General features: G+C 32.4%; 1 protein-coding gene and 1 non-coding gene across 2 annotated transcripts; one reads left to right on the forward strand and one right to left on the reverse strand.

Moving 5' to 3' along the window:
* Nucleotides 1-5,038: 5,038 nt before the first annotated feature.
* On the reverse strand, nucleotides 5,039-10,100 carry LOC149479708 (terpene synthase-like). Its single transcript, XM_089707449.1, has 8 exons — nucleotides 9,952-10,100; nucleotides 8,361-8,502; nucleotides 7,323-7,443; nucleotides 6,847-6,986; nucleotides 6,286-6,312; nucleotides 6,116-6,209; nucleotides 5,521-5,648; nucleotides 5,039-5,127 (listed from the first exon to the last, which is right to left on the reverse strand). The coding sequence occupies exons 1-8, from the start codon at nucleotides 9,999-10,001 to the stop codon at nucleotides 5,059-5,061; spliced, it is 771 nt and encodes a 256-aa protein (XP_089563575.1). The 5' UTR covers nucleotides 10,002-10,100; the 3' UTR covers nucleotides 5,039-5,058.
* Nucleotides 10,101-11,406: 1,306 nt separating this feature from the next.
* TRNAL-AAG (transfer RNA leucine (anticodon AAG)) lies at nucleotides 11,407-11,488 on the forward strand. Its single transcript has one exon. It is a non-coding gene; the product is annotated as a tRNA-Leu (tRNA).
* The last annotated feature ends 208 nt before the right edge of the window (nucleotides 11,489-11,696 follow it).

The raw sequence follows: 11,696 nt of genomic DNA on the forward strand, positions 1-11,696 counted from the left end.
CATTCGACATAGTGATCAGAGTAGTGTATATAATATAATTATATTATATATATTTTCTTTATTTTCTGTTAAAAAAATGTCTATATCTTTTTTCTTCTTAAGTATTCCCTTGTAAACAGTATTATTTATATGACCATAAAATACGGGAAAAGAAAAAAAAATGTGGATGCACAGCGATGATTTGAACCAGCATCTATCGATTTTAAAGTACGAGACACAGTCAACACAGCTACAGGCACTTATACGTCTTACATTGAAATTTATGCTCTAATTGTTCGAGTATTTCTTTGATAAATACAGTTCATAGCAACGCGGTGGTGGAGCATCTTAAGGAAGTGAGTACCTTTAATAAGATTTCGACACCCACTACAAACATTCAACATAGTGATCAGAGTAGTGTATATAATATATATTATATATATTCTTTATTTTCTGTTAAAAAAAATGTCTATATCTTTTTTCTTCTTAAGTATTCTCTTGTAAACAGTATTATTTATATGACCATAAAATACGGGAAAAGAAAAAAAAATGTGGATGAACAGCGATGATTTGAACCAGCATCTATCGATTTTAAAGTACGAGACTCAGTCAACACAGCTACAGGCACTTATACGTCTTATATTGAAAGGAGATTGCCCAAGTGACTATGGCACTTGGTATCGCAATCAAACTTATTGTGTCAAGATGAAATATAGCTCAATTTAAAGCTTGATGTTAGTACTTTTAGAAACGATTAAAGTTTTTATGTAAATAAGCCGCAGTTCTCGACAATAAAAATAAAACAATAGTTTTATTCAACGCTTCAAAAAAATACTTAATCGAGTTTATACTAACGATGAACGTTAAGTTTTACATTTATTACATAGGTAGTATTTTAATTTACATGACAAATGTGAAAAGTAAATCGTAATAAACATTATAATTCAAAATAAATAACGTCGAACAATGCGTCGAACACATTCATTCAACTATGACATATGACGCAGGACGCTTGCAAGAGAGATAGATATATGTGTCAAAACAGAAACTTTTACTTTTATTTCTATTTATTCGGTATAATTACGACTTAATAGTGATAAATATGATCATTATAAATACAAATATGAATTAACAATATCACGAATACGTGACACAACTAGTATTTTACCGATTCCATACGTGGTCATACATGTTTCAAAAGAATAACTTTTACTATTATTTCAATTTATCCGGTATAATTAAGACTTAATATTGATACATATGATCATTATAAATACAAATAGGAATTAACAATATCACGAATACGTGGCACAACTAAAATTTTACCGATACCACCCGTGGTCATTCTCCTTTATGCTCTAATTGTTCGAGTATTTCTTTGATAAATACAGTTCATAGCAACGCGGTGGTGGAGCATCATAGAGTAACTTATATAGGATTGTGGAGCATCTTAAGGAAGAGAGTACCTTTAATAAGATTTCGACACCCACTACAAACATTCGACATAGTGATCAGAGTAGTGTATATCTTTATAATATAAAAATGAATCCCAAAATGTGTTGGTAAGCGCATAACTTGAGAACGGATTAACCGATTTCGTTAATTCTTTTTTTATAATATTCCTTGAAGTTCGAGGATGGTTCTTATGTAGAGAAAACGTGAATATGTACCACGGGCGAAGCCGGGGCGGACTGCTAGTCTTATATATAAAAATGAATCGCAAAATGTGTTGGTAAGCGCATAACTCGAGAACGGCTGAACCGATTTCGATAATTCTTTTTTATTATATTCCTTGAAGTACGAGGATGGTTTTTATGTAGAGAAAACGTAAATATGTACCACGGGCGAAGCCGGGGTGGACCGCTAGTAATATATATTATTTAAATTCTTTATTTTCTGTTAAAAAAAATGTCTATATCTTTTTTCTTCTTAATTATTCCCTTGTAAACAGTATTATTTATATGACCATAAAATACGGGAAAAGAAAAAAAAAAAAGATGTACGGCAATGATTTGAACCAGCATCTATCGGTTATTAAGTACGAGACTCATCAATACAGCTACGGGCACCTGTACATCTTACGTTGAAATTTATGCTCTAATTGTTCGAGTAATTCTTTGACAAAAACATGGTCTGATCATTAAGTAATGGATGGAGTACGCTGGCAAATGTTCTAACTAAACTTTCTGCTGATTTTGGTGCGGGGAAGGTAACTCACACTATTGAAACACAATCACACATTCACAAAAATAATTTGTGTCACGAAAGTCGTAAAAATTTATGACCTTTTAAGCGACGAGTTTTTAAATTCAACTCTATCCCTAAGTTCATAAAGATTAAATTTGTATTTCATTCCAAGTTGTCTCGTGGGGAGTGCGGTTCAATATCGCGTTCTAAATTCAACTTTATAACTTAGATCATAAAGATTAAATTTGTATTTCTTTAATGCCTCAGCCCCCGGAATCACAGACACAATAGAAAATCTATTGTGTCGTGGGCCGTGGTCCGATCGGGCCGCTCGGTGGTCAAGGGGCTAAAAGATAGACTCGTAAGGAATGCGGTTCCTTATCGCGTTTTAAATTCAACTTTATCTCTTAGTTCATAAAGATTAAATTTGTATATTTTCTTTCCATGATGACGCATCAATGATCGAGTAAACGACTCGATTATTTGTCTTGATCATATCGCTAAACGATACATCGACGATTATTAGAAATTGCATTTAATTAGAAATGTACGTTAAAAAAATATACACAAATGAAAGGTTATTCCATCTTTTTTAATATTCGACATGTTTGAATTGCTTCTGCAAGGCTTGACAGTGCAAAACGGCATTTTTAGCGGAGCACTCGCAGAAGTCCTTTCGATGTTTTAGCCTAGGAAAACGCAGAGTGTTTGTAATCGATTACGCAAGTAGTTTTTATGAAAGCATAAGATTTTTCGATTCGAATAATCTTATAAGATAAACTTTATAAGAGTAAACTGTATAAGTTTCATATTCCAATTATTTGTAACTAGCGGTCCGCCCCGGCTTCGCCCGTGGTACATATTTACGTTTTCTCTACATAAGAACCATCCTCGTACTGCAAGGAATATAATAAAAAAAGAATTATCGAAATCGGTTCAGCCGTTCTCGAGTTATGCGCTTACCAACACATTTTGCGATTCATTTTTATATATAAGAAGATATATAATTATTACCCTTATTGTGGTGCTTTTTTTTTTGTAATGAATTTACTACGCTACTGTATTTTCTTTGTTTTAGACTTTAGTTCAATACTTAATTAAACACCCATACAATTTTGTCACGAGTCGCCTCTGGTCAAACTAACCGTTATTAGTGTTACGTTTACTCAAAATACAAAAATGAAGAAAGTATTATTTTACGCTTATTAAATCTTTAAAACTAAAACAAAATGATGTGGAGGTAGGGAGGTGGATTTCCTCAACCGAAAAAGGGAGAGACTAGTCTACTCGACCGGCCGGCCGGCCGTAAAGGCCCCGATTATTGATGGCGGAAAGTTGTATATATGCTCTGTAGCGAAAACATTTCGCTTGCGCGATTCAGAGCAAAAAATAACATTTAAATAAAAATATTTTTTTGCGTATTATATTTTACGTATTATATTTTACGTTATAGTTTACGTTTTTTGCGTATTATATTTTACGTCAAGATACTATTTGGCACATTGATTTTTTTTGTAGCGACATCTCTTAGCTTCATTAAACCGACTTAATGCTCTAAGGCGACATCTAGTTCTTAAACGTATAAAAAAGCTTATAAAAATGCCAAATGCTACTGTGAGTGACATCTATCGACAAAATTGGGAACTGAGAAACGAGTTACGTTTTTTACTATGGCGATTGTAAGTCTTCTTGAGTAATTAGTCTATGATCGTACGCAGCCACGTTTTACTACAGTCATTATCTTCTTCTTTCTTCTTCTTATATATAAAATTCTCGTGTCACAATGTTAGTCTGCATACTCCTCCGAAACGGGTGGACCGATTCTCATGAAATTTTCTGTGCATATCGGGTAAGTCTGAGAATCGGCCAACATCTATTTTTTCATATGTACCACGGGCGAAGCCGGGGCGGACCGCTAGTTATTATATAGAATGAGGTACTTTATTTTTGAGATTTACAAAATTCAACTTAACTTGTACGTGCATAGTATTTAACTGTATTTTGAAGATTTATATGTAGTTATGTAATGTTTTTTATTCAAACTTATAATACATTACCTGTCAAAACTACTTTTAACTGTAAAATCATCCAAAAAAGTTTATGACCTGGGACCACCTTACCTTACTTACCACATAAATGTCACATAAACGTTTTAAAAATGAGGTTCTAATGATCAAATCCTTCGAGAGACATAAGCCTTATTTCACTAGTAAAACGTAACAAACTTTGTTATTACAGCGTATAAAGTGATTATCTGAGTTCGTTACCTGAACATTTAGTTTACATGTCACCCTGCAGTCCTATTTGTTACCCTCAGTTTAAAATAATACGACCTAACCATAGATAACATAGGATATTCGTTTTTTAATTGCTTTTTAGCTTTTAGACCACATATGTATAATATACCTATTAGGTATATGAAAATGAAAAATTATTTATTTCATACACACAATTTTTAAACACAGAAATTGGTGGGACCTCCGCGTAAGTTTAAACTATTTATATATTACTACCTATTGTCTACATCCTTCCTCGATAAATGGGCTATCTAACACCGAAATATTTTTTCAAATCGGACCAGTTGTTCCCGAGATTAGCGCGTTTACACAAAAAAAAAACAAAGTCTTCAGCTTTATAATATTAGTATAGAAGATACTAGTTATTTAACTGATAATTGAGCCAAAAGGATGTTTGTTTGGATATTATGAAAACGGACCAACCATTTCAGGATATATTAAAACGGTGAAAATCCTGTCTTTTTCCTGTTTCCTGATATTGTCTGGACCTTAGTGTAACTAATTTTAGGAAAGAAGGTAAATTTCCGATGAAAAGATCTTATCTAAACTCATATTAGTTATGGGTGAAAATAATCTTCAAAAAGAATATATTTATTTAATAATCGTCCAGTTTTAGATCATCTAGGATCGAAGTAACAAGAGGGTTGCCGCCAAAACGGGATACCTGGAAGCAAATTTAATATTATGTGTAGATTAAGATATATTTAAAGTTAATTAACAAAATATAGAGCCTTTTTTTTCCAAAATTGTTGTTTATGACACATTTTTAATCATTTGGTTTTTTCAATAGATTATACAATATCATATTATGTCTTTATAATGTGTAGTTAAATAAATTATACAAAAATAAATTATACTCGCCGAATTGAGAACCTCCTCCTTTTTTTGAAGTAGGTTAAAAAATTAACACATCGTGTAGTGAGTAAATGAATGCATTTAACAAAACAAGAACTTTGTTTTATTTATTTTAAGTAATTATCGATTTAATGAATACCTACATCTTATTTATTCTATCTACATACTTCAATAGTATTGTTATATTCATATCATTTCTTACCTCACTCCTTAAGTATTTGTCTAAGTCCTGTAACGTCTCTTTGGTATATTGCAAACTACCCGCTTTTTCCAATAAAGAAACACAATATCGCTTCGTATTGATATCTGTTGTACGTTGTTTTAGTATATCTATATTGTGATTATTAAGAAAATTAAAAATATATATATTTATGTTAAATTACACGTTTTACTAGAAGAACGAAAAAATATAATATGTTGCCCTAAAGGAAAAAATATATCTTGCCCTAAAATACAGTTTGTGTGTTGTCATGTATCGTTGGTTTGAAGTTTGTCTTGTATTTTAAGTACATAAGTATACGTAAGTATGCTAAAAATAGTTTTATATAGTTCCTGGTTGACGCGTGAGCGTAGAACCGAGGGGTCCTGGGTTCGATTCCCGGTGGAGACGAAAAAAAAAATGTCTCGGTCTGGCAGGACACAGAAGGCTGATCACCTACTTGTCCCTAAAGAAAAATCGATCAGTGAAACAGATGTATGAATAATGCATCTGCCCCCTACCCCACTACGGGGACACGGGACTTCACTTTTTTATAGAGAAAATATCTAAATGTATTTTTGTTTTTCGAAAAGGATACTCAAAACAGTTGCACCATGTGGGCCTTTGGATGCATGGATTATGGGCAAAGTGAATTTTCCTTCTGTTAAATCCATGCAATAGTCGTTTAATTTCTGGAAAAAAATCATTTCTATTAATGGATTTTTAAAACTAAAAATAGTTTCAAACTAAATTAAACAATAATAATACCTGATCAGCCGGCCTTTCTTCTTGCGCCTGCAAAAAAATAGGTACAATACTTTGATAAACCATTACAAATTTTATCTAAGTGAATTTAAACTACTAGATGGTTATATTATATAGCTTATGACCTTATGTATTATACTAGAACTGAATGGGACCTAAATTAACTTCTATACTGAACAAAAAGCTGTATATTTTAATACTTCTGCCTGTTTCCATCTCTGTGTATTTAAAATTGTTATAATAAGTTAAAAATGAATATTCAGATAATTTAGGATTATAATATTATTATACTAGATTTCCGCCCGCGGCTTTGCGCTTTGCCCTCATTTTCAAAAAAACCCCACATAGTTCCCGTTCCCGTGGGATTTCTGAGATAAAACCTATCCTATGTGGATAGGTTGTGTTGTGTTAATCCAGGTTACCCTCTATGTATCTACTAAATTTCATTGTAATCGGTTAAGTAGATAATATTTGCGTGAAAGAGTACCTAACAAACACGCACATACACATCCAACCTCACAAACTCGCATTATTTTATAAGATTAGTAGGATAACACCACATACCTCAGGCTGTGCTAAATTGCAATAGTCATCTCTCAATTGAAAATACATTCCAAGTGTTTTAGCAAAACCGGAATAATCGGTTTTGTTTTCGCTAAAAATATGCATCAGTTGAACCGCTAAACTGAACATGCATCCCGTTTCTATGAAAAAAAAGCCACATGAATAAACCTATTATCTTCATTTATCTGTTAAACGCTTGTTAAACGCCAATCTTATGAAAAACGTGTGGTGTTGAAATACCAATCTTTTTTATTTTTCAACTCAAATTTTGCACAAATCAGGAACACGTTTGAAATATATATATCTTTCGCCATATCGATAAATTGTTTTATTTATGAATCGAAAGTAATATAAAAAAATATAACTAACGATATTCCCGCGACTATTTACAATAATTAGAATATAGGTAACAGTATATCAAATAAAAACTATTTCATTAATTTAATAATTATTAACTATTTGATAATTATACCCACTTTGTTCCAACATAGTCTTGTACTCCTCTTCAGAGGGACAAATGAAACTGTCCCTCCAATATATCTCCTTACCCTGACCCCGTAATAGCTCTAACGAATGCTCTGAAAATATCTGCTGCGCCTGAAATGATAGAGTTTGCATGTTGAGAAAGACTTGATTAGTTGGTAAAAAATGTTCAAGCTGGAAAGTATACTATAAAGAACTGGACTATTTATTGAGAAATCATTAACATAGAATAAAAAATGTCTTAAAAAAACTAAGAATATTTGAGTTATAGTATTTATTGAAGTGAAAACTTCTTTAGCGGCGTTGGGTATAAAATCATAAACTCGCGTCAGGACACGTGGCCTGATCGAAAAAGCGTAAGACGGATTTTTTTTTTAGCCCTTATATTCCATGCGTAAGACGGATACCATTCCAAAATATCAAACATGCTGAACGTTAATAATCAAGTTTTCACTTCTGCCGGCACTCCCGGAGTGCAACCCGTCTTTTTTTTGTAAATCGTAAGGTTTTTAGAATTTTAAACATTTCTTTACTTTGGCGAAATATTGTAGTTAATTACACAATTAGTTAAGTAGGTACCTAATGAATAATTATAATCCAAATAAAAGCTAACAATATTTTATTTGTTCTTACAAAAAGAAGACTTCATGATAATTAGATCCCGCTCTGTCGGGAATTCTAATGCCTCTTTCTTTATCCTTAATTACTATGGAATTCGATTTATCTTTTATAATTTAAATAATTTTGTGTAATAAGTGTTAGTGTGAGTGTATAATAATTAAATACCCTAAATTCTTACTTATCTAAAGATCAAATATTTATATTTGATTTATATTTATAACTTGTTCTAAAATATCCGATTTGAAAAACTATTTTGTGTTAGATAGCCCATTTATCGAGGAAGGCTCTATAAGTTGAGCTCTTTAGGGTAGGCTATATCATCACGCTAAGACCAACAATGAGCAATGCGGGTAAACCGCGGGACACAGCTAGTGGTATAGGTATATTTATAAGGAAAAAGATGACCTCACCTTTTCACCTAATTTGCAGCACTTGACCATCAACAAGGTGAATACATGGATAGAAGTATTGATGGCCCAAGGGATGCCATACACGCAGTGCGCCGCGGGGATGCCTCTGCGTATCGTTGTGTTGTCTTGTACATCGTCTAAACTGATTTATACATATTATAGTGAATAAATAATTGCTTCTGCATATTATATTAGCTTTGCCACGGAAAATCATTTTTTTTACAGCTTTATTCTGGTAAGTATAGAAGGTACATTACAGCCAAATTGAATATTTGTACAAAGAAAACTAACGTTTTCATGGAATAGCAATTGCTTCCATAGCTAATAATATGTAACGCTATGTAAGTTACCACTGCAAAATATCAAGATCCGCTCATTTGTTTTTGAGTGAAAGAGTTACAAACATTAAATTATATTCGTCTTTCTCTAAACTAAAGTAGAGATACTTCAGAAAGCATCTCTACTTTTTGACGTGACTACGTCTTATAATTCGATGGAGCCTGCTGTACCCACGAAAAATCATGACTCATGCGGCGTTACCTAACTCTGAGCACACGTGTCAGAAGTGAAACCTCTTTGGCAAGATTCAAAGATACCAAAATCGTCGTCTTACTCCATGACGTAACGGTATTGTCATGACGCGACCTTGAAATATTATTCTCAACACGCCATAAGTTTCACTTTAATAAATTATTTGAAGTTATACCTTCTAGTTTATCTTATGTAATAGCAAAGATAAAGATTATAATATCCAGCTGTATTTCAGTTACACTTTAGACTCACGTACCTAATTGTAGCGAATATATGTATTATCATAATCCGGCAATAATTCAAAACTGCCGGGTGTCTAGTGAGAAATTACCTATTAGGTATACAGTACCATATTTTACTTACATAAGAACTATATCTTACATCTTACTAATATTATAAATACGAAAGATTGTGAGGATTCATGGATTTATATAGGTACTAGCGGTCCGCCCCGGCTGCGCCCGTGGTACATATGAAAAATAGATGTTGGCCGATTCTCAGACTTACCCGATATGCACAGAAAATTTCATGAGAATCGGTCTACCCGTTTCGGAGGAGTATGCAGACTAACATTGTGACACGAGAATTTTATATATAAGATATAATCACTATATAGTATAAAACAAAGTCGCTTTCTCTGTCCCTATGTATGCTTAAATCTTTAAAACTACGCAACGGATTTTGATGCGGTTTTTTTTAATAGATAGAGTGATTCAAGACGAAGGTTTTAGTGTATATAATTTATTATGTTTTAGACAAAGCGGGCGAAGCCGCGGGTGGAAAGCTAGTTACTTATATTTTTTACTCTTTCCCGAAAAAAGTATTGGATGTATTTGGACGAAACTTTATACTAATATAGGTTATAGATCAGAATAACAAATGAGCTATAGAAGTGCTTGCCCGCGGGTTCGTCTACAGGTATTTTATATAAATTGAACGACAGTTAGACAGAAATCAAGAGAGATCTCTCTTTACAATTAAGTATTCTAAAAATCGAATGTTTTACTTATTACTATCTATTTCAAAACCATATGTACACCTTATTATAGTGTAAACTCACATAAGACTACAGTCGCTGTACATCTTAATAATTTCAACAACTTCCCGCATTTTGTCATCGGGCACTTTTAGCCAATGATTAAACGCCTCCGCGATCCTACTACGGAACCCCTTGCTAGAATTCTGGATAACATGAGTGTATGGGAGAAGGAGCTCCTAGAAATAGAAAAAATATGATTTAATATTAATAATAATTTAAGCTTTAATGAACTAAGTTTGTAGAACATAGCAGGGGCATTAGGCGTCTAGGAATTGAGAAAGGTAAACTTCAAGATTAAAAATATACCTATAGGTAAGGCTTGGAAACAAATTTTTCGCAACTTCTTCTATCTTAATTTTATTTGATAGATTATACTAATATTATAAAGCTGAAGAGTTTGTTTGTTAGAACGCTAATCTCAGGAACTACTTATTCGATTTGAAAAAAATTATTTCGGTGTTAGATAGCCCATTTATCGAGGAAGGCTATAGGCTATATATCATCACGCTAAAACCAATGCGGTGAAACCGCAGAGCACAGCTAGTGTATTATATTTTCATTATCACTTGCTTAGAATATAAATCCAGGGTCTAAAATATTTTGTATTAACGTAAATACCTCTTCAAGATGTGGTTTCACAGACGAAGACATTGTTAAACACACACAGTTTCTAATATTATTATTTTAAATAAACCACTATGTTGCCCCTTCAAATGACTACTAACTGTATAAATTTCCTTAAATATTATGAGTTCTTACAGAGTCATAACTCTGCTTTTTCTAAATAATAAAAAACATAATTAACATTGACTTAATTAAAGAAGATATTATTCGGCCATTAAGTTATCAATTACTTCATCAACTATATTAAGACGTTTTTCTTTTTCTTTTATTATACTATTATACCTATTAGCTTTCCGCCCGCGGCTTCGTCCGCGTAGTGAAGAAATAGCTCCCCTTCCTGTGGAAATTCCGGGATAAAAATCCTTTTTCGAGTTTCACAGTATGTATCTGTACCAAATTTCATCTAAATCGGTGGTTGAGGCGTGAAGAAGACACACAGACAGATTTAGTTTCGCATTTACAATATTATCTAGTTAGGATTAATTTATTTTAATGGAATTCAAACTTGCATTTAACTAGATAATTCATTAAATAGTTAACGATAACATTTAATAACTAAATGGTTCATTGTTTTCTTTAAAAACATAAACAAAGTTTTTATCGCAGGTTTAAAGTCAAATATAACATGTTATTGATTGAAAACTGACGTTAAAACTAAAACGCATTTTTTTTTCAAAATCGTAGGTAATAGGTATTTTTTTGAAGAATACCTTTGTCCACAAATATTATTGGTACATATGCCTACATTTTATCTACTTACAAGTATGTACTTACGCTATTTAATAACATAACGGAAAATAGTTCAGTTTTTCCGACAAGTTTATAAAATTAGAACCATTACATGTAGGGTAGGGTAGCGTGGCCGAGCGGTCTAAGGCGCTGGTTTAAGGCACCAGTCTCTTCGGAGGGGTGGGTTCGAATCCCACCGCTGCCATTCATTTTTTCTCAATTTTGTAAATAACTACTTTAAGAAACAAACTACCTATATAATCTTTTGTCGTTCCGTATAATCTAAAATAGAAAAAAAAATCTTAATAAAATTATAAACGCAAAAGTTTGAGGGTAGATCAGTGAAAAGACTTATACTTCACGAATACTGCTGCAAATCTATGTAAAATTTTATACATTACATTTATCGAAAA

Source organism: Colias philodice, chromosome 19 (genome assembly GCF_061535455.1).
Source record: "Colias philodice isolate Cphi_HAF_F1 chromosome 19, ilColPhil1 Martin Lab GWU primary, whole genome shotgun sequence".
Lineage (NCBI taxonomy): Eukaryota > Metazoa > Arthropoda > Insecta > Lepidoptera > Pieridae > Colias > Colias philodice.

What these genes read in the sequence shown, in the direction of transcription:
- LOC149479708 (XM_089707449.1), bottom strand. Translation starts at nt 10,001, where the DNA reads ATGCGGGAAGTTGTTGAAATTATTAAGATGTACAGCGACTGTAGTCTT. An exon ending in CAAGACTATGTTGGAACAAA is followed by an intron (nt 6,987 to 7,322) that starts GTGGGTATAATT and finishes TTTTTTTCATAG; the next exon opens with AAACGGGATGCATGTTCAGT. An exon ending in AAGAAAGGCCGGCTGATCAG is followed by an intron (nt 6,210 to 6,285) that starts GTATTATTATTG and finishes ATTTTTTTCCAG; the next exon opens with AAATTAAACGACTATTGCAT.